Here is a 20,945-nt window from a genome sequence, read left to right as displayed (position 1 = left end):
TTCAGTTCCATAACAAAGCGAATGCACATATCCTACCTACTAGATCTAGAAGCAATTCAATCATGATCTGATCCATGTTTCCACCTTCACATTTGGTGACATCGCTGATGGAAGAGAGCTGTAGTTACTGAGGCGTATCAAAATGTCATGTCACTTGAAGCAATTCGGAGTTTCGGATGGTCAGCTGGCGGAACAACCCGAGCCCTTGCGCTACAGTTCGCGCTGCACTGTAGTACAACTTGCGCTAGACTGTGGCGCCGCCTTTGAGGTCTGCTTTCCGTTATCCGAGATGGACATATTAATCATCCATCTACAGAGCCTTTTTCGCCTCATCCCTTCGGCCCGCAACATCCACGGCGACAACTAAAATAGATAATTGACAAGGGTCGGCCGATTGTATATATGCACTATCCCTCGCTCTCTCTTCGATTCCACTAACAGAGTGAAGTGTTGGCTTCTCAGTGGTGGCCTCAATCTCTCCGTCAAGCACTATATCCCCGTCTTCAAACTACGTCAGATCCGGGTATAGATCCATTCCATCCGCGGCAATATGACTGAGCATGTGGCTCTGCCTTTGAGCAGCAGTCAACTCGAAGCAGACGTTGCTACCAATGGGGCCGGTTCTGCGCCAGGGGCATGCTTGAATTGCCGCCGTCAAAAGCAGCGCTGCGACAGAATCATCCCTCAATGTTCTCGATGCTCCACGTAGGCATCTGCCAGCCTCGACTCCGCGTCTGTGACGACAGGCATCATACGAGTACTAACATCATGGCTGTTAGGAAGGCAATTCGATGCATTTATCCTACCAAAGACAACGGCGCCGTTGGCGGACTTGTGCCAGTGTCGAGCAGCACAAGTCATATGCTAATACCTTGTTCCCGGCCTTGCAGCTTCCATCTATCTCCTCACGGCGAACGTGATTTACTCTGGGCAGCTTGTTCAAGGCAGGGCTCATACATGCAAGGCAGCTATTCTCAGCCGACGCTATATCACGTTGTGAGAGACATCTTTGACCATAGCGGCATCAGCGTAACGGATGTTGTAATCAGATACTTTGATCTGGCACATTATTGGCTACCTATTCTAGACAGAGCAGCCGTTTACGACGAAGCAGCACGTTTCAATCTGGATGAGACAGGCAACCATGATGCGTTTGCCTTGTTGCTTCTTTGTATGCATACCTTCACCGAGAGTCCTTGCGAAACCCAACCTCAGCCGACACAAAACCTTTTATATCGCACTCTACGGCAGCTATTTGTCATTCTACAATCATCTCCAGATATCCTTGCGCGCACTTTGCTACAATGTGGTATTATCCTGACGGCATATGCATGCGGCCATGGTATGACCAAAGAGGCGTATGAGACATTGACGATATGTATCGGTCTTATTCGCCGTCTCAGCATCGACGGCTATGCGACAGCAGAACCCAGGATGGGAGCGGACAATGGCCTCTACGATCACTTGGAATTGGATCTCTGCTGGAGTGGTATAATTCTACTGGATAGGTAGGCTATAACTTCTGACGATATTCGCCTGGGACATGATACGTGATATTAACTCTTTCTATAGGACTATTGTTCTCTCTAACATCGACATGTGCCTGCCATACTTGGTAGAAGCGCACCATATTCCGCCAAATTCGGGCATCTTTCAGGCATCGAAGTCGGATCTTTACAGCCGGGATGCTATCCGCAACTTGTTGGCACGAGCAGAGCACGTTCTCCGCCTCGGCGACATGCTAAAGAATGTAAATGGACCCGACGCAGAAAAGTACGAATTTGTCGAAACCGCCGTATGCAATGAAATTGCCGACTTTATCCGTACCACCGAAGGAGGCAAATTCCCTCTCTGTGAAACAGTTGCTATGGCACTTAGGTTTGTGACACTAGACAGTAGCTGGTACTCTTCTATCTTGCAAAGGGCCCTATGCTAACCAACACCAAGTGCTCTCATAATGCTGTATCGCAAGCAAAATTATTATAGGATGTCGATCGACAACTTCACCGTACTCAGAGCAGTCCTGACATTCAACAGCATACACAACATGATCATGGACACATGTCGTGACGAAGCCGAATGGGTCCAGGCGCACGGCTGGTCCAACAACAGTAGGCCGTGCTTCCTTGGACTCTGCTGTCTATATGGCGCTGCCGCTCACTTGGACGAGCTTCGCGCGGAAGGTTTATCGAGAGAGGATGTTTGGACCCTAAGGAATTCCTTGGTAGAATTCTCACATCGTTGGAAACTTGGAGGTAGGCCGTTTTCTCGCCCTATGGCTGTGCGGATGTATATTCTAATGGCCAAAGCAGAACGTTTCTTAAATCATCTCAACTCGGTGAAAAGAATACGTGATGTGCCAAATCAAGGCAGCGCTTCTTGAGCTCGGATACAGACTTCTAATAAGGTAAATGAAACGAATTTGCGATTAAATCATCTTAGAGGTCGCCGCCCTAGCCCCAAAGCCAAAGTAGCCGTTCTTCTCAGTTCCGGGCCATTTTGTTGTGTCCCATCCTCGGACCTTGCCATGTTGGATTCCATTTTGGAGACTTGGGTGCAACTCATTAATATCTGATTTGTCTTGTCAAAGGAGGCATATCGGGCAAATATGAGAAAAAATGGAGAGAGACGAGCGGAGTTCCGCAGATGACTGGTGCAGCTGGATAGGATGGAATACTAGACTGGTATTCGTTTTTCGTGCTGGGATTAGGGGATCATGATACCCGTCATTGCCGTCTCCGTTTGGGCAATCCCGCCTTTCATTATGTTCTCACACGTAACATACAACGCAGAGGTCTCATCTACGATGGAGGAGCGACTGGCCATACGCGGGGCAACATTTCCATCAACACTCCTTACCGAACCTTCGACTTGGTGTCGGTGCGCTACGCGTAACTTGGTCTAAGGCGCTTCGACTGGCATTCGAATTGAACTTCAATGTATGACAAAATATGACAAAAATTAGTCCAGCTGCAGCCGCCACACAGACCCCTCGGCAATCGTTGATGTTCTCGGCTGCTGCTTACCCCGGATGATAACATATGACTAGCATGTCAGTCAGATTGGACCGTACCGTAGCTTGGGTAGAACGCATTTGGCGACTCAAACTAAGCAATTACTAACAAGTGCTTGATCATGACTTGTATGTGCGCGGGCATCTCCCATGAGTACGCCGACTGTAAGACCAGCGCATCTTTCTGTTGAGGGACTAGGAGGATTGGGGATATCTAGCCGCAGGATTCGATGGATGTTGCTGACGGCACGGAGAATATGATTATTAATGTAACTTATTTTCTCTTTACCCATGATTGTCGCAATTCAAATCGAAGGGTTGGTATATGGAATAGCTGAATGTGTCTGTTGTGGTAATCCAACTACACGGCTCTTGCTAAGCTCCCAATGTTGGCTTCTCAAATTCTCACAGGAGTACGCCGACTACAAGTTACATGTACCTTAGTCATGGAGTTCTAGACACTACAAATTCATTTAGAGCACATGTCACATTTGGTTGCTCTCAATGGCAGGCCGAGAGATGATTAAACTGAGCCTCTTAGCTGCAGATACCCTTGCCGGCGGGAAGAACTCCGATGGGGTTGGGCTCTTTAGCACATGTGATTGTACCTGAGCATTGGCTGATGCGCCCCGCGAGGCAGTTTTTTGATGCCCCGCATTGGCTGCAGAGAGATGGAATTTTTTTTTTTTTGAAGGTTCTGGATTTGAGGCTGAAGAGGGATGGAAGCAGAAGTTGGTGGATAACAGAGTGCCTGATGGATTAAATGGATGCCATGTACATGGGCTACGTCCATCTCGGGTACAGTTGCCTCAATCGAGTACCTTAATGCGCCGCCAAAGTCAATGGGTCTTCGATTCAAGCCACGGAGAGTTCGTCCACTCATGGGTAAGTTGTGCTCGTATCACGGCGGAATGTATGTACTGCAGCAAGTGCAGGTATCCTGTCGGCCATTTGCAGCTCAAATGACTAGCCGTTGGCCCGTTATAAAATCTGAATGCAGATCCTTATCAACGGTATGGAGAGGGGAAAAAATCACATAACAGACTTGCCCCAGATTGGCTCCGATCTAGCGAGTCCACTAGACACATCAGCTGTGACGACGAGGCCGCGCGATGGGAGAGGCTTGGAGGCTCTGCTGAGCTCAGCTCTCGCGACGTCAGAGTCCGTGATTGGCGGGTGGCAAACAGAGTTGGCGAGGCTGAGCTCATTAGGCTTGTCGTTGATTTGTGAGGTGTGTGCCTTGGCGTAGAAAAGTTGACAGTTGGTGGGCAACCTTTTCAAATGGCTGCGTTTATTTTTGGAGATTCTTTGTAATGGCGCGTCGCTGCTCGTATAGCAAGTTGTCGTCTGTTCGGAAGAGGGAATATCCAGGTTGGAGAGGCCTTACTGCTGACGCCGGCTGGATTCAAAGCTCGAGGCGATATCGCGCAATGCATTGGGATGGAACATGAACGCAGGATCAGTAATAATGCCGCTCACCGTATGGTTTATCTGGTGGATGGGATCCTCAGCAGGGGACCGGAGAGATTGGGATGAAAGTGTCTTTTAATACTAATCCATACATGTAGATAGAAGAACAAACATTGTATTACACTACTGTAATACCTCAGATCAACGCTCCATGTCGTACAAGATATCTCTCCCCCTGAACGTCCAACTCCCAATTGTGCTCACCTCTCTCTCTCTCTCTCGTCTAATCCCTCCGCGCATGTGGCCCGTCTTTTCTTTTCTTATCGACGTCACTGCTTCCCGTCGCCAAGACAATGAAAATGGCCAATAAAGCCCTGGGTGGGGTGCTGCCAGCCAGTAGAATTCCCGCTACCGCCCTGGAGTCTGCCTCCCCAAGCCCCTACCAACCCCTACAAGGCACTAAAACCCCCCGCTAGCGCCTCTGAAACCGACAGCTGGTCCAAGGGTCATCTGGCGAATGGCTGCCAGGGGGAGGAGTTTTGGCCCACGGCCCTGGTCGCCGAGAAGCTTCAGTGAAACTGTTACTTCATCACTTTGAAACCGCCGTTTGATCTTTTTTCCTCATCCCTCGTCCTCCTTCGACTTGGCTGTCTGTCCCCTGTACGTGTCTGACCAGCATCGGGAAAGGTCACTGAGGACAACGCATCTACGAGTACACCACACCATTGTATTTTAGGCGCGGACTGTTGATATTACACCACGTCGGAGTTGCGATCGTCGGCATAGCCTGTGAACCGCGCGAGAGAAAAAACAAACCCGACAGTACCTTGCATGCTCCAAAGCTGCCATTGGCGAGCTTCTTCGACGACTCAACTGTCTTTGATCGCCTAGCCGAGAACCGTTCCGGGTACGCACAGGCCTCCTGCGTGTCTCGTTGTCTCGTTCGCGCGCTCTGCAGTGGTATCGAGCCGCATCATCAGACGAAGACGCAAAGCTGTTGCTGCGCCGCAATCCCGCTTCGCACAGCACTAGAATCTTTGCGTTGGCGGCACTTGGCGGCTTTGTCTGCCGTACAGTTACAGTAACTAGAAGCAGAAGCTGAGGCGACTCCAAAAATACATCCGAGTAGTCGTACAACTGCACGCCTCACTTCCCCGGCCATTCATTCCAGGCGCCACCAGGGGGAACGCGGAGGGAACAAAGAACGCTCGCCCTTGGCTTGACTTGCTAGCCACGACGCGACACATCACCGTCGACTCTCTTCCACCAACCACTCGCCATTGACCGTTTCGCCATTCTCAACCCATCCAGCAAATCACACCGACCATGTCGTATAATCGCCTAGGTATGTGCTTGCAATCTCCAGTTTCCCCTTCTGACGGCCCTTGGCTTCACCCCCCCTGCCCGCTTAATCTCGAACACCCACTTTTGCCCACATCGTCCCTACGACGCATTGCTCCCTGTTGCGACATCTTCATCATTGCGATGCTCGACCTTCTGGGCTAGCCTCTTATCCTCTCCCCACGTTCCCTGCGCTGCGGCATCCTACCCGTTGCTCGTGTACTCGTACGCATACAGATAGGCCCGTAGCGCGCATTGTTGCGCCTCGTTTCCAACCTTCTTCCTCTTCAATCTTTTGCTACCTCTGCCTTACTTCTTCTCTCGATTCTCACCTCTCACCGCAATCTAACGACTTCTACTCGCAGACCACGACTTCGACGACGGTCAACACATGGATCCCCGGGGTAACCCGTACAGGACTCCGTCGCCTGGGCATCCGCTTCAGCAAGGATACCAGCTTGACGAGAATCCGTATGGCCATCATCCTCAGAATCCCCAGATGCCTGACGTTGGACGGCTAGCCAGTCCGAGTGATCAGCTACACATCAACCCCGCTGTAAGTGCCAGATGGAACCCTTTCCCATAAGCAATTGGAGAGCTGTCGAGTCTGACCGAATTCCTTTAGCACTCTGTCGATACTCTGTCCTACAACAACAGCCAGCACCCCGCGGATTACTCAATAAACCCAGAGGCCCATCACGATGCCTATTACAACGCGCCCTATGAGCCGCACCCGCAAGACGCCCCAGGCTATGACCAACACCCATATAGCGATCAGCAAGGCTACGATCAGCAGGGATACGAACAGCAGGGCTACGATTATGACGACCAGCGGCCGATGCTCTCCCACCAGAATACCGAACAACTTCCCCTCAATCAATATCAAGATACCCGGCCAGTCACGCCGACTGGTGGTATCAAAAGATGGAAAACGGTAAAGCAGGTGCTCCTGTATCGCGGCAACTTGGTGCTTGATTGTCCAGTGCCGCCGGTGATGCTGCGCGAAAACCCCCACGGCGAGCGTGACGAGTTTACACACATGCGCTATTCGGCCGCAACCTGTGACCCCAAGGACTTCTACGACGAAAACTTCACCCTGCGCCAAAAGCTCTTCAGCAAGCCACGCCACACTGAACTCTTCATTGTCGTCACCATGTATAATGAGGATGACGTCTTGTTTGCGCGAACCATGGTGGGTGTCTTCAAGAACATCGAATACATGTGCAACCGTCCCAACAGCAAGACGTGGGGCAAGGACGCTTGGAAAAAGATTGTCGTCTGCATAGTCAGCGATGGCCGTGCCAAGATCAATCCCCGAACAAGAGCCGTGTTGGCAGGTCTCGGAGTCTACCAAGAGGGTATCGCCAAGCAGCAGGTCAACAACAAAGACGTGACTGCCCACATTTACGAGTACACCACACAGACACACTTGCAGCTTAACAAGGACGTTGTCTCGCTCGTCCACCGCCGACAGCCTGTTCAGCTACTTTTCTGCCTCAAGGAGAAGAACGCGAAAAAGATCAACTCTCACAGATGGTTCTTCCAAGCGTTTGGCCGTGTGTTGGACCCCAATATTTGCGTCCTCATTGACGCTGGTACGAGGCCCGGTGGTAGCTCCATCTATCACCTCTGGAAGGCGTTTGATTTGGAACCCATGTGCGGAGGTGCCTGTGGTGAGATCAAGGCCATGTTGGGTACTGGTGGCAAGAACTTGATCAACCCCCTCGTTGCGACACAAAACTTTGAGTACAAGATGAGCAATATTCTGGACAAACCCCTGGAATCGGCTTTTGGTTTCATTTCTGTGTTGCCTGGTGCCTTTTCAGCTTATCGATATGTTGCCTTGCAGAACGACAAGAACGGCCAAGGCCCGCTCGAAAAGTATTTCCTGGGTGAAACGCTTCACGGTGGTGGTAAAGCTGGTCTCTTTGAGTCCAACATGTATCTGGCCGAAGATCGTATTCTCTGCTTTGAGCTAGTTACCAAGCGAAACTGCCATTGGATTCTGCAGTACGTCAAGTCTGCCACTGGTGAGACTGATGTGCCCGACACGGTGACGGAATTAGTTCTCCAGCGACGTCGTTGGCTCAACGGTTCCTTCTTTGCTGCTATTTATGCTATTGCTCACTTCCACGACTTCTTCCGCTCCGATCATTCCTTTTTCCGAAAGATGGCATTCTTCGTTGAGTTTGTGTTCAACACCATCAACATGATCTTTGCTTGGTTTGCGATTGGCAACTTCTTCCTGGTTTTCAAGATTCTGACGACAAGTTTGGGCTCGGATACCCTTTTGGGCAAAACGGGTGAAATCTTGGGCGTCGTGTTTGAATGGCTCTATGGCGTTATCCTCATCACCTGCTTTGTCTTGTCTTTAGGTAATCGGCCGGCAGGGTCTGGTAAGCTTTATTCGGCCATGGTCTGGTTCTGGGCAATTATCATGATGTAAGCTAAGACCCCTTATTTTGTTTTCTGTGTTTTTATTCTAACGTGTTTCCTTCTAGCTACTTGCTGTTTGCAGCCATCTTCATCGCTGTCAAGGCCATTATCGCGGATCTCAACGATGGAGACGGATTCAACATTAGCCAGCTGTTTAAGAACCAGGTTTTCTACACGCTCATCGTTTCCGTCATGTCAACCTACGGTATCTGGCTCATTGCATCCCTCCTCATGTTTGACCCGTGGCACATGGTTACTTCTTTCGTTCAGTATATGCTTCTGACACCAACCTTTACCAACGTCCTCAACGTCTATGCCTTTTGCAACACCCACGACGTGTCTTGGGGTACAAAGGGTGACGACAAGGTGGAGAAGCTGCCGTCCGTCAACACCAAAGATGGTGAGGGTAAAACGGATCTTCCCGACGAGGGTGATTTGAACGCACAGTACCAGCGAGAAGTCGCGATGTTCAGCGTGAAATTCAAGGAAGAAAAGAAGGATCCCACGCCGGCGCAGCTCCAGGAGAAGCAGATGGACTACTACCGAGGTGTGCGTACTGGTGTCGTGCTCATCTGGATGATTACAAATTTTGCGCTTGCAGCCGTCGTCTTGAGCTCGGCTGGTCTGGAGAGAATCACACCTGGTAATTCGGATGATCAGGAAGCGCAGCAGACGGAGCGGTCTAACATTTACATGGCTGTTGTTCTGTGGAGTGTTGCCGCGCTGAGTAGCTTCAAGTTCCTCGGAGCTATGTGGTTCCTCATTGTCAGACTCTTCAGAGGTGTCTAAAGAGACCAGATTCTAAGAGGGAAAAATATCAGGAAAAAAAAGAAAGAGATGAAAAAAAAAAGAGTTATATGATGTTTAAAGTGGTTACGAGAGAAAGAGTGTATTGTGTTATTAAATTTCTGGATTATACCCCCTTTTTATTTCTCCAAGTGGAGGGGCAGCAACTGAAGATGGGCCAACTACAAAAGGCTTTTTGTTTTTATCATGCATGTATACAACTTACCCCCCTGTGTTATGTTTGGAGTTTTTTTTATCGAAGCTGTAGCTTTTTAGTAACGGTCCGGAGCTCCTCCTCCTTTCATTCATATTCTTCCTGTGTGCATTTACGGCCTGCTGGTGTGTGGCTTGGCGGCGTTTTCTTTCCACCTCTTGTTTGATGTTATTGTTTGGTAGGGGAACGCATTTGCATAGCAGATATTCTAGAGTACGTTTGAATGATGATGATGTTTTGTGGCTTCAAAATAACGTATGACGTTGGTCTTCAAAGTTCCGGGGGAGGTGGAAATCAACATTTGAATAGTACCACAAGGAGAAATTCATATACTTCTTATCATATTCATTGAGTTTTTATTATACTCATATATTCATACCACGTAGTAATACATAAAGTGAGGGCCCAGTCTACCATCTCGACTCGCCCGAGTACATATTCCCCCACATCTAAAATAGCCACGAGATGTAGCGATCGTAAAATTTGTGCATCCCCTGGCTGTTCGCACGCTTAGCCTCTTGCTCCTCAAGATACTCATTCTCCTGAGCATCGATAATTTCCTTTCCAGCGTAAAAGTCCGCCTCGTGGGGCTTGACGCCCTTGCTCTTAGTAACGAGCATGTGTCCGAAGAGCATGATGATGTAGAGAGGGATTCCAAGATATCCAGTGATGAAGTTCTTGTAGTCAAACTTGCGGGCGGGGGTGTGGATGAAGACGTCGAAGTTCTTGGTCAAGGCGATGAGGATTGTGAAGAACAAGACGACGACGGTACCCCAGTAGCCTTGAGGGGCGACATAGGGCATGGCGCTGTCGGGGATGTTTTGGGCGCGACGAGCACGGAGGAAGAAGAGGTAGGTGACAAGGATGGAGATCCAGGTCAGGATACCGAAAATGGTGACGAGGTTGACAAAGTAGCCAAAGACCACCGTGCTGGCGGTAGAAGCATTCATAAACGCTAAGCAGGCAATCGCTGCGCAAAGGAAAAGCGCCGGATAGGGAACACCACGCTTGTTGGTTCGCTTGAAGATGGCGGGGGCAGCGTTATCGGAGGCGAGACCGTAGAGAGTTCGGCTGGCAATGTACAAGTCAGAGTTGGAGGCGGAAAAGACAAAGACCAGAATGCAGGCGTTGATGATGTGCGGCAGGACCTTGACGCCGGCGAGGGTGGCGGCGACGACGAAGGGCGAAGCGTTGGCACCGGTGCTCTGCTTGTTGGCAAAGGAGAGCTCGGGGCTGTTGTAAGGGACAATCATGCCGACAAGGAAGACGCTGAGGCAGTAGAAGAAGAGGATACGGAAGAAGGTGAGCTTGATGGCTGTGGTTATTCGAGTTAGTTCTTATTCCGTAAAATAGGGGACATGTCAAACGTACCCTTGGGAATGCTTCGTCGGGGGTTCTGAGCTTCACCAGCGGTGACACCGACCAGTTCGGTTCCGAGGTACGCAAAAGTAGCATTAACCATGACAGACCAAAAGCCGAGGAATTTGCCCAAGGAGCCTGTTTGATATAGTTCGGCAAAGGCACCGGGGTGGTGCCAGTATCGGAAGCCGGGGGCATCGCCGTTGGGACCGCCTCCGCAGGCAATGCACAAGGAGAAGATGATGATACCAACGATGATGATGACTTTGAAAGAGGACAGCCAGAATTCTAGTTCACCGAAAAGTTCAATTCCTAGGTAGTTCTACGAGGTAATTAGCATATGATCCAAATTTGGGAGGAGAAATAGCAGAAGACGGATCAAATAGACATACCACAACAAGAATGGTGACTAGGAAAATGGCAATGAAGACACCTGGATTGACCTTGTCTCGAGGACACCAATACTGAATGACCAAGGCGGCAGCTGTCAACTGATTCGGGGTGGTAATGATGTACTTGAACCAATATCTTGAATCACCGTTAGCAATCCCAGGCATTGTCGAATGAAGACCACAAACTCGAAACTTACGTCCAGCCAAGAGCGAATCCCAAAGATGGGTGGCAGTATCGCGTCGCGTAGCCCGTAAATCCAGCACTCATAGGTAACCAAGCAGCCATTTCTCCCAAGGAAGCCATGACACCGTAGACGAGAATTCCAACGAAACAGTACGAGATGAGCAGCGAGCCGGGACCAGCCTGGGCGAGGGCCTTTCCAGTACCAATGATGAGACCAGTGCCGAGCGCACCACCAATGGCAATCATGGAAATGTGGCGCGCCTTGAGACCACGGTGCAGAGACGTCTCAGGCGAGGTCTCGAGACCACGGATGTGAACATTCTCGTAGTTTCCGATTCTGGCGCTGCTTTTCTCTACATCGTGTCCGTAGCCAGCGGGGCTAGTATGAGCGTAGAGCCCATCGTCGTCACTCATGGCAGCGATATGCCCGGAGGACTGTTTCGAGAGGGGGGAGACGAAAAAGGTTGGTCTATACCACTGTGGCGACGGATGTCTCAGACGAAACAGAGACGCGCCACGCTGTCGACTTCGTAAGATATATGAAGATGGACGACGGGTAGAAGAGATGGTAAGAAGAGGAAGAGAGGATGGTGGTAGACAAAGAAGGTTGTCTCACGGAGGAGGCTGCCTCACTGGGTTATAAGTGTTCACCTGCTTGTCAAGATTGGAGCTGCTGGGATTGGTTGGCCCATCCCGGCCTGTACTTTTTATGGAGTCTGAGACTTTGTACCTGTTGAGCAGTTGGGTTCAGCCACATGCCATAGCTAGACCAGACTCACACCTGTACGAGTACAGAGGCGAGTGCATGTACAGGTAAGGTGGACAGACATGGGATCCCCGAGGCTAAACACGCACCAAGCCGTGGGGATGGGCCTCTCCATGTCCTTGGCATGCTGCGTATCTCGACTCCTCCTCATGGTCAGCCTATCACCGCGCCGGGTCTCCAGCAAGAACCAGCAAAAAGCCCGAGCCGGGGGTCTCAGCGGTGGAGAAGCAAGCTGAGAGAGGCAAGGGACATGGCCTCATGGTCTGCACGGACCGGGGCGAGGTCTCTGAGGCTGGACTAGGTAGCAGATTGAGATTGGGGAAGATGCAGCCTTTGGGCGGCTGGTGTGACGGCATTTTCCCGCTGCTGCTGGCGCGTCTGTCTCTGCCAAGGGAGCTAGCTGTCGTACGAAGGATTAGCTCAATTCAGGGCCATGCAATACCTGTTTGTATGTTGGGAGGCTGATGTATTCTTGGGATGGACCCGGTGCTTTCGTTGGAGAAAATCGGGGACCAATAATCCCACCTCGCCTGGGGAGGATGATGGTCGTGGTTGTGTGGGGTTGCCATGATCCCTGTATTTTGACTTTTTCTTCTGGTTACGGAGAACGGTATCACACTTACATCCATCAGAGCTGATTATCTGCAGGCAAGAATCTCTAGTCGGCTCCGTAGACATGCTTGGCAGTGTTGGTTTAGGACCTGTTCTTCCCTCTTCGTCGTCATGACTTGACTCGTGTGCCTTCCGCCCTGGTTCTCCGACCACGCGCAAATGGAGGCTGTACGGGGTATTGGCATGACAAACATTTCGATATTGGGTGCTGACTTTGACACGGCGGGCTACCTGTACGACAGGGCTCGTCGTACGAGCCTCTTTTGATTGCAGGGCGGATGACCGAACAATTCAGGTTTGCCAACTCGCCTCACTCGGAGCCTCCCAATCCTGTCACAGGCGAGCCGTCGCCTAGCGATGGGCACAGAGGGGAACGTGAGCCGATGACATTTCGGAGAAACCCTAATATTATTCGTAGTTTGCCACGAGACTGGGGCCATAGCGCTTCTAATTGTAGAGTCGAGATATCGGGTTATCTGGCCCCGCTCGTGGCACGGCGGTTGGCACCTTATTTGCTCAACCGACAACAATACGGGTAGATGGTATTAGCTGACCTCGCTATTATACGCAGCCAATGTGTCAAGTAATCGACCTCATCCTGAGTCGTCTCGAGATCGTCTTGGTGGCTCATCCTGTCTGTCCTGCTGCATCATTCTGATTTCGTATGCAGCAAACGCGGGGTGAGCTGTAGACTGACCGAAACCCCGAGGGACCGGGACGAGAAAGTGAATAGGGAACCCGACGCCCTCCATGAATAGACAGCCTAGTCCATTCATCAGGCGAGCCAAGACGCCTGTGAGAAATGCTGGTGCCTGGCAGTCGATTGTTGGTTGATTCTGGTGGCGGGCAGAAAGGTCAAAAGAGATAAGCGGCCGAGACACTAGAAAGCGCCACACGTTGATCCGAAGCAAATGGCGCAGAAGGGTTCTAGAAGGGCAAGCTAAGAGAAATAAGCAGTGCGCTTGGGGCTTTTAGGGCCTGCGGAGGCGGATTTTACTCCAACTCGGGGGCGCTTTAGTGGCTGGTCGTAGCGAGAGTCCGGCACCTGATTCTGGGCGCCGAGCAAGCACGGACGGGGTGTTATCTCGCTGCTTACAGGTGCATTGATGTCGGCTACCTTATCTTTATTCTTATCTTTACCTGGAACCCTTACTTTTTGTCTTCTGTCAAAATAACATGATGCAGATAACAACTTGACTTTTCCATCTTCAACCATCTGTCCATACAAACCACCTCACCTCTGGTCAACCACCACAACTCCATTCGCGACGGCCCTAATCCCCTCTCTTCTCCTCTCCTCTTCTCTCCGAATGCCCGCACTAGTCAGGCATCGTCCGTTTTTGTGGGCTTCGTGCTTCTAGGTTATCTTAAGGTTGCTGGGACCCGCCACACCACGGCTTCTGATTTTCCCATTTGTCGGCATCCAGGGATAAGCATTTCGACCTGCCTATTTCGGGCCTTGACGTGATTTACCCCAGTCCTTAGGTCAAGGGCCAGCCGGTGGCTCGTCCCTCTGCATAAATGCAAAGGAGCGGTTGAGAAGAGCCAACATGCGCAGCAAAGGATCTCGCAGCCGACGGTTGCCTCCAGGTGTAACGTGGCTGCGTTGCGTCCAAAAAACAGAAACAACAACAACAAATTATACAAACAAGACCAGAAGCCTGATATTTTGAGCCTCGTCAAGCAAGTATTCGCATAGCGCCAAGCGAATCTGTACCTAGCTTGGCTCCCGCAGCCACAGACGCGCCCTTACGCCTTTCCATCTACAAATATCGCCATCGGCTAGTCACTTGTAGATGACATGCTTTGGTGCCGGTAGCCGTGAAGTGAACCGTTTAAAATGCCTCTCTTGACCAGCATCGTCGTCAAATGCCATGATACCCGAGTGAATTCAGGCACAAATCATCCTCGTGCGGATATAATTCGTCTCTGCGCCCTGTTGAATACATTCCTTAGGATCCTTGAGCGTCGACGCTCCGCTACCATAGTCTTCAAAGGGGAGCCCGATGTAGCTGCATGTTTACTGATACCATTACCAACCTGTGGGAACTCTCTCGCGGCACGGATCGGACTGATGAGGGTTTCTGGTTTTCTTTTGTTTTATCAAATCACACCGTCTTTTGTCGCCGTCTGTTTGTCGAGCGGGGATGTCGCCAAGGCTCTTATCACTTGTCCAACGGAACGTCAACGCGAACTCGCCGAGGCAATCAATCGTGTGGTATCAGCGTAGTAACACTTAGTCACATCAAAAGCAGAGATCAACACCTGGATCTTGGCATAAGCTTCTAGAACCTGACCAGCCCTGTGCTTTGCACTGCCTTTGGTTAGCCCTGGGGATTGGGTTGGGTTGGTCAACCGGTCTGGAGAGGCGCGTGCGACTCCAGCGACGCAATCTCAGATGCTACACAAAATCTTCCAGAATCCGCCTTGCAGGAGCGTATTTGCGTAGCATTTTACAGTAAACTGGTACCTAAGGTTGGATCAAGGCCGATCACTCTTAACGTGTTTTGCATTGACAGCCCAGCCCGCTCTCCTGCAGATTAGAGTCGATTGCGGGAGCGCCAGATGCGACGCTGCATCTTTACTTTATTCACCATGTTGGGTCTAGGTGGCCAACGGCCGGAACATCGCTCCACAAACACGAATCGCCTCACAAGACGCTATGCTACGGCTTCCATCGGGACCTTGGAGTTTGCTTTCCTTGATTGCCCGCCTCAGCTCACGGACCAAGTGAGCACTGCCATCCCTTGGTGTCTCTCTTTGGGCCTAGATTTGGCAAAGGGGCACATGAGCTGCCCCGAGGTGCCTGTCTCTTCACTGTAGTTATTTGGATGCGCTGAGACATGGCGAACTGAGTGCAGATGGCAAAGTCTATACTATTTGATTCCGCCTTACTTTCACATGCTCAAGCATATATGCATACATTAGTAGACACACAGTATGAGTCTATTGATCCCTAGATACAGCTGTGTATAGTGGCCTCATCATATCCCTAGTAATCTCATGACCCATTCCTGTGGGATCTAGCGCTACTACCTTGAGCCGTAGAATGGCTAGATGCAGTACTCCGTAGACTTGTGACTTCTGTTGGACCAGGGCATCGGCTTGTTGCATTCTAGACTCTCCGCCAGCTTTCATCTGATAGGGATGTTTGTTACTGGACACCCTCTAAAGGCATACATTCTCATCAAGGGGCATGGATTCAAAGAATATGACTTTTCAATGATGTCTCCGTCAAAAAGATCATATAGAAGAAGACTGAAGAATGGGACGCTCTCATAATGATTGAAACCATACTCACAAAAAGCCTCTAGACTACCCTACGTCCTCAACAAGTCGTCCAAAACTTTGCCTATCGCCAGCACCTTCTCTTCTTCCAACCTCCCTCCAACAATCTGCACTCCAACCGGAAGCCCCATCTCAGCCATCTCCCCTTTGCGATCCTTCCAAACGCTGCCTGTCCACTCATCCGTCTCATTTCGTGGAGCATAATCCCACTGCGCATCACAATCGCGAGCCTCAACTTTGCCTCCTGGAATAGCCAGCGCCACATAATCGACCAAGTTCCATATCTTGGTGTAGCCCGTGTATCGGCTTGCTTGGTGTGGGACTGCCGAGTGAGGCATGACCGGCATTAGTATCGCGTCCACGGTCCTCCCCGTCACGGGAGACTTGACAGATTTCCATTTTTCTAGGTGAGCTTGTCGTAGGGCAGCCTTGCGCTTGTTGAGCTGCCAGTAGTCGTACACGGAGATAGCAGGGCCCGCGTTGACGAGGCTTTCTATAGCGGGTATAAAGGGCTCTCCTCCCGCCTCTACATCTTGTCGAATGTCTCGTCCACCGTCGACAACAAACAACTCGTCAATCAATTCGATAGATTCGGCATGGAGATCCAATGGCCAGTCAATGACTTCGTGACCTGCGGCTCTAAGAGCTGCTGCGGCCTGCTGTAACACTCTGGTGATTGGCGGATGAGGCCTGACTATGCCATCGTCGAGAAAGAGACCGATTGTTAGCTTCCTAGAAGAATATTCGTCATACATGTTCTGCCGCCATGCAACAGGTGAGACATTGTAGTCGCTCTGCCAGGGTTCACGGAGAATGATTTCTCTCATGGCATGGTGAATGGTGGAAAGGGAGCGAGCGAGCGGACCAACGGTTGACGGCGAATGTTCTTGGCCATCTGTTGAGACAAGACATCCCCAGTGCGGCAATCTCGAGTTCTGCGACGCATTAGCTGTCTTTCTGTATCACTGAGGAATAAGCGAATGCGTAGACGTACACTGCATCTGAGGCCGTAGAGACCCATCATGTGGCTTGGGATACGAATGCTCCCGCCAATATCTGTTCCCCACCCCAAGATGCTGCCCTTCATGTATAATGCTGCGCCTTCGCCACCGGTTGAACCTCCTGGAGTATAGTCTGCGTTCATAGGATTTGTAGTCAGGCCATAAAGGGGATTTTCCGTTTCTCCCCACTGTATGTCGTTAGAAACATGATCTTCCTTTCTCTACAGTTTGAAGGCTTCTATACCATAACACTTTGAGGGACGTTTGTCTTGGCTATGACGACGGCACCCATTGATCGCAGCATTTTGACCAGCGTAGCATCGTCGGAAACAGGTTTGAGTGCCCTCACAGTGTATCCAAGCGTGGTATCATAGCCCTTGACGTTGAACTGATCCTTGAGCGTTATCGGGACTCCGTGGAAGGGGCCAATGGCTTTTCCATTCGCGTGAAGATACTCATCCAGTCTTTGAGCGTCCTGAATAGCTTCGGAGAAGAGCACCTCAGTGAGGCTGTATTCCCAAAAGTTAGTTGTTAGTTATACAGCTACATTAAGCAGCCAATCCAGTGAGGGGGTGCTTGCCAATTCGTCTGTTCTCATCATGGTTAGTTGTCTGTAGAATATACCCACTCGGACACGTGTATACAGACTCACCTTTTTATGAGCTTCAATAGCTCTGAAATAGCCACAATGTTAGCCAATCCAGCGGATACTGCAAGAGTAAAAGTCGCTACCTTGTAATATATGCCTTTGTCACATCTTCGCTCTTCAATTCTCCCGTAGCCAACAGCTTCGATAGAACGACAACATCATCAATGGCCGTGATTTTCACTGTCAAGACCGGATCCTGGTCGGCGATGAAGGCATCTACGTCTGATTGCCTCTGTTTCTGCTTCGCCGCGACGGTTTGTCTCCAGTCACGTTCGGCGCTCATTGTGTCGACTGCTGACTCGCGCCTCTACTCTCTTGCTGGGGACCTGAAGTCGGTATGTCTTCGGAACGGCCTCAACACTTAATCTCTCCGCGAAGACGTCTTTTGCAGATGCTAATTGTCTCACAGATTGCTCACTCCGCAGAAGCAACAAAACGAATCCCCATATTGTTCGGCGTTTGCGCTGAGTAATTTGTCGGCGATAGTGTTGTTGTCCGTCACGGAACCGGCCCTGGGGTCCCCCACTAACGGAATCTCCGGTAGTTGTGAACGGATACAGCTCGGCGTTGCAAAGGAAGGAAGAAGCCGATTCCGCCATGTTAAAATCGCCGGCCGTTTCCCTTGAGTTGGTATTGGAGACGAAAATTTCGATCGATGCTTTTCTTTTCTTTTTTAATGATTCTGGACAGGCCGACACTGAAGGGAGTGAAATTGGTAGCTTCCGGTCTCCGAATAGAACTGGTTTACTAGCAAATAGTGGCTCTGTCCTTAGTGAAATGTCGCGGAATCCGTATGTACGCAGCTAGGTAGCAAAGGTAGAAAAAAGAAACTGGAATTTAAAGATCTAGATTTTTACACAATTAAGTTAAAGGTATAGGACAACTATAGACACGTCTATATGCAATCACACAATTTCCACTATAGCGCTTCGATGTCCAGTAATTACATAGGTACTCAATGCTACCAAATTCAGTAATCCAGTTCATGCGAGGTGCCAAAAACACCGTCGGGTTGCACCATAAAATTGTATGGATGTTCTTTTGGGCAACCCCTTGTCAGTCTATATTGTTTCGTACTAGGAAATATCCGCCTAAGAGCTAACCAAACATTGAACTGAATAGTCGCCACCAAATCCATATCCTACGGTGTCACCGAGTCGAGGAACGTCGATGCATCTCCGAGGATCTGTCCGATTTGCAGCATTCAACGATCCATTTTGTGGTGCAAATTATCATTTCATTGTGTGTTTCGTGGTGCATCTTTGCTGTCCTTCCATTTCTAGACCAATTCGTATAGTTGACGGTTTAGACCGTCGCCTCTTAAAATCGGGCTATTAGGCGATATAAGCGACCCTAGCTACATCCAGGCGGTTGACTTCACCGTTTATGCTTCCTTTGAATCTGCCGTGTATCAAACGGAGTAGTTAATGGCCGTTTAACAGATTTTTTCGAGTGCCTGTGCCTATACTGCTAGGAATTAGCTGTTGATCGGAAATACAAGAGATAATGGACCTTTTGACAACCTCTTGCCGTGATAGACTTGATGAAGCAGATGGTCACATATAGACCTCGTTTTTATCAAGTACATATCACAGTGTCATTGAAATTAGTTCGAAGTTGTATCACTCTTTATCTCCCTTAGTCTCCTCGACTTTCGTTACTCTATGCCTCTTTCTGTCTGCCCCTTGACGCCCAACTCCGGCTTCTATCAACGACCGGGCGAAGAAAAACTCCAAGAGTTACCTTGAAATTCTCTATGCCATGCAGAATGATAACCAGGAGAAGGAACAGGAAAAAGAATTTAGCTTTGTCGAATACACCGATGCAAAACTACCTACCGATCCTGCCGTCCGCAACGTGATTCGACGACATGCTATGCGAAATGTGGCCGAAACGCGACGTCAAAGAGATAATTACGGCAAAATCGGAATCAAACAACCTCCCAAATGGATCTTGAACACAATTCTAAAAGCTTCGAGCTCCGGGCAGCCCTCTTCTTCAATAGAGGCAGCATCTGCTAGCCGTGGTGATGCACCAGAGAGCGCTATTGCTCCCACGAGACGGGAATATCTAGCTGGTCCTTCAGCTTCACTGCCAATGAGTATTACAGAAGCTACTTTTGCCGACAATTTTGCAATTCTACATCTGGTCGAGTCACTAGCGGGACTTCACCTTGGGTTCAAAGCCCAACCATCTCCCAATTCGAGACTCGAGTTACATAAATCGCAGCTCCCCCAAAGCAAAACTCTACTATCTTTCATCCCATCTCGCTATGGACACGTTACACCCTTGACATGTGCTGTGGATTGCCTTGCAGCTCGTGTTCGACAGATCACGCTCAAAGATGATGGTTTCTCAGATGACCCGGATTTGGAGGTCTATCGTTTATATGACAAAGCATTAAAAGCTCTCCAAGAAGCACTTAATGATGTAGAGGAGTGGAAAACACCGGAAACACTTTGTGCGGCGGAATTACTAGGATTCTTTGAGGTATTGGCGATTTACGGCTTCATTAATGGCATTTACTAAAGCGTCATTTTAGCTTTTGAATGGAAGGGCAGAAACAGCGCATTCTTGGACACAACATGCTGCGGGCGTGGCTCAGCTTATACAACATCAAGGGGCCGATCACTTCCAGACAGACTTTGAGTTGGCTTTGATTGCGGCCTACGTTGGCCCTCTTGTGAGTCTCGTGTTCTGTCGCTGAGCTTGTGATTTGTTCTAATAATATGCGACTATTCAAGGTTCACGAGGCGTTTCTTAACCATAGCACGTGCTTCTTGGCAGAGGACGAATGGGAACGAGTGATACGAGAAGCAATTGGAGGAGACACATCCAACTCAACGGACGATAACAATACCGTTCTCTCTCTATGGACGCATCTTATAGACGGACCGAATCTCTTCAAGAAGATTACCGAGATGGTCCTTTCCCCAGAGCCAGTTCCATCTAGCGATATCCAAGAAGCTGTAGAAAGCCTCATGGACGATTTACAGGAAATACACGAATGGCTAGGCATGGAATACGATATTCATGATACCAATTATCCTCCACGAAGTACAACCAGCAATTTCTATGCGTGGCATATGAACTTCCGACAATCCATCATCAGCCTACAACAACAAAGGCACGCCAGCTGGCCAATCTTACAAGGAGCATGCATAACATCCTGGCTCACGAGAGCGCGCCTTCTCACGGCATTGGCACCCGCTCGGTTCCACGATCTGGAGACGGTAAGCCAAAATTTTGCTTACGACATTAAAAGCTGGAGGACGAATTCGTCGTCTCTTGTGAACGCGGGCTTGCTGGGCGGGTTGTTCATGTGGCAGACTGTCTGCGCGGGGAGAGTGAATTGTAAAACGAACGCGGTATGGACTGAAGGCTGGTCTATAGGGCTATATGGACGGGATAGAAAACGTGGGGGGATGATTGAAAAGGAGAAATTGATGGCGTGGCTCGACACGATTGGATAGATGTTGGATGATAGTGGTGGA

At 50.0% G+C, this 20,945-nt stretch overlaps 5 protein-coding genes across 5 annotated transcripts; 3 read left to right on the top strand and 2 right to left on the bottom strand.

The window, feature by feature from the left end:
* The first annotated feature begins 312 nt into the window (after window positions 1-312).
* On the top strand, window positions 313-2,550 carry V8C40DRAFT_19601 (uncharacterized protein). The gene is made up of 6 exons (XM_083211912.1): window positions 313-396; window positions 449-705; window positions 780-1,508; window positions 1,573-1,878; window positions 1,948-2,255; window positions 2,313-2,550. Exons 2-6 carry the CDS (start codon window positions 551-553, stop codon window positions 2,381-2,383), a joined length of 1,569 nt encoding a protein of 522 aa, XP_083079674.1. The 5' UTR covers window positions 313-396; window positions 449-550; the 3' UTR covers window positions 2,384-2,550.
* A 2,466-nt stretch (window positions 2,551-5,016) lies between these two features.
* On the top strand, window positions 5,017-9,606 carry V8C40DRAFT_231380 (chitin synthase I). Its single transcript, XM_083212913.1, has 4 exons — window positions 5,017-5,768; window positions 6,130-6,320; window positions 6,390-8,206; window positions 8,266-9,606. The coding sequence occupies exons 1-4, from the start codon at window positions 5,750-5,752 to the stop codon at window positions 8,987-8,989; spliced, it is 2,751 nt and encodes a 916-aa protein (XP_083079673.1). The 5' UTR covers window positions 5,017-5,749; the 3' UTR covers window positions 8,990-9,606.
* Window positions 9,607-9,649: 43 nt separating this feature from the next.
* On the bottom strand, window positions 9,650-11,549 carry V8C40DRAFT_272264 (dicarboxylic amino acid permease; the record flags this gene model as incomplete). Its single annotated transcript, XM_083220334.1, has 4 exons — window positions 9,650-10,515; window positions 10,572-10,881; window positions 10,952-11,087; window positions 11,149-11,549. The coding sequence occupies 4 exons, from the start codon at window positions 11,547-11,549 to the stop codon at window positions 9,650-9,652; spliced, it is 1,713 nt and encodes a 570-aa protein (XP_083079672.1).
* Window positions 11,550-15,709: 4,160 nt separating this feature from the next.
* V8C40DRAFT_231369 (amidase signature domain-containing protein) lies at window positions 15,710-17,947 on the bottom strand. Its single transcript, XM_083212912.1, has 6 exons — window positions 17,535-17,947; window positions 17,455-17,476; window positions 17,383-17,390; window positions 17,047-17,311; window positions 16,796-16,990; window positions 15,710-16,736 (listed from the first exon to the last, which is right to left on the bottom strand). The coding sequence occupies exons 1-6, from the start codon at window positions 17,732-17,734 to the stop codon at window positions 15,834-15,836; spliced, it is 1,593 nt and encodes a 530-aa protein (XP_083079671.1). The 5' UTR covers window positions 17,735-17,947; the 3' UTR covers window positions 15,710-15,833.
* Window positions 17,948-19,212: 1,265 nt separating this feature from the next.
* Window positions 19,213-20,924, top strand: V8C40DRAFT_272262 (fungal specific transcription factor domain-containing protein; the record flags this gene model as incomplete). Its single annotated transcript, XM_083220333.1, has 4 exons — window positions 19,213-19,528; window positions 19,562-19,941; window positions 19,994-20,134; window positions 20,196-20,924. The coding sequence occupies 4 exons, from the start codon at window positions 19,213-19,215 to the stop codon at window positions 20,922-20,924; spliced, it is 1,566 nt and encodes a 521-aa protein (XP_083079670.1).
* Between the last annotated feature and the right edge of the window lie 21 nt (window positions 20,925-20,945).

Source organism: Trichoderma camerunense (assembly GCF_050948025.1).
Source record: "Trichoderma camerunense strain CBS 138272 chromosome Unknown V8C40scaffold_1, whole genome shotgun sequence".
NCBI lineage: Eukaryota > Fungi > Ascomycota > Sordariomycetes > Hypocreales > Hypocreaceae > Trichoderma > Trichoderma camerunense.
The sequence above is the reverse complement of the archived record's forward strand: the minus strand, read 5'-3'. Positions and strand labels throughout refer to the sequence as shown.

Coding starts and splice junctions, on each gene's coding strand:
- V8C40DRAFT_19601 (XM_083211912.1), top strand. CDS start 551: ATGACTGAGCATGTGGCTCTGCCTTTGAGCAGCAGTCAACTCGAAGCA. Junction 706..779: donor CAATGTTCTCGATGCTCCAC/GTAGGCATCTGC, acceptor CATGGCTGTTAG/GAAGGCAATTCGATGCATTT. Junction 1,879..1,947: donor ACAGTTGCTATGGCACTTAG/GTTTGTGACACT, acceptor ACCAACACCAAG/TGCTCTCATAATGCTGTATC.
- V8C40DRAFT_231380 (XM_083212913.1), top strand. Junction 6,321..6,389: donor AGCTACACATCAACCCCGCT/GTAAGTGCCAGA, acceptor GAATTCCTTTAG/CACTCTGTCGATACTCTGTC. Junction 8,207..8,265: donor TTCTGGGCAATTATCATGAT/GTAAGCTAAGAC, acceptor GTTTCCTTCTAG/CTACTTGCTGTTTGCAGCCA.
- V8C40DRAFT_231369 (XM_083212912.1), bottom strand. CDS start 17,734: ATGAGCGCCGAACGTGACTGGAGACAAACCGTCGCGGCGAAGCAGAAA. Junction 17,477..17,534: donor ACAAAGGCATATATTACAAG/GTAGCGACTTTT, acceptor TGGCTATTTCAG/AGCTATTGAAGCTCATAAAA. Junction 16,737..16,795: donor TCTACGGCCTCAGATGCAGT/GTACGTCTACGC, acceptor AATGCGTCGCAG/AACTCGAGATTGCCGCACTG.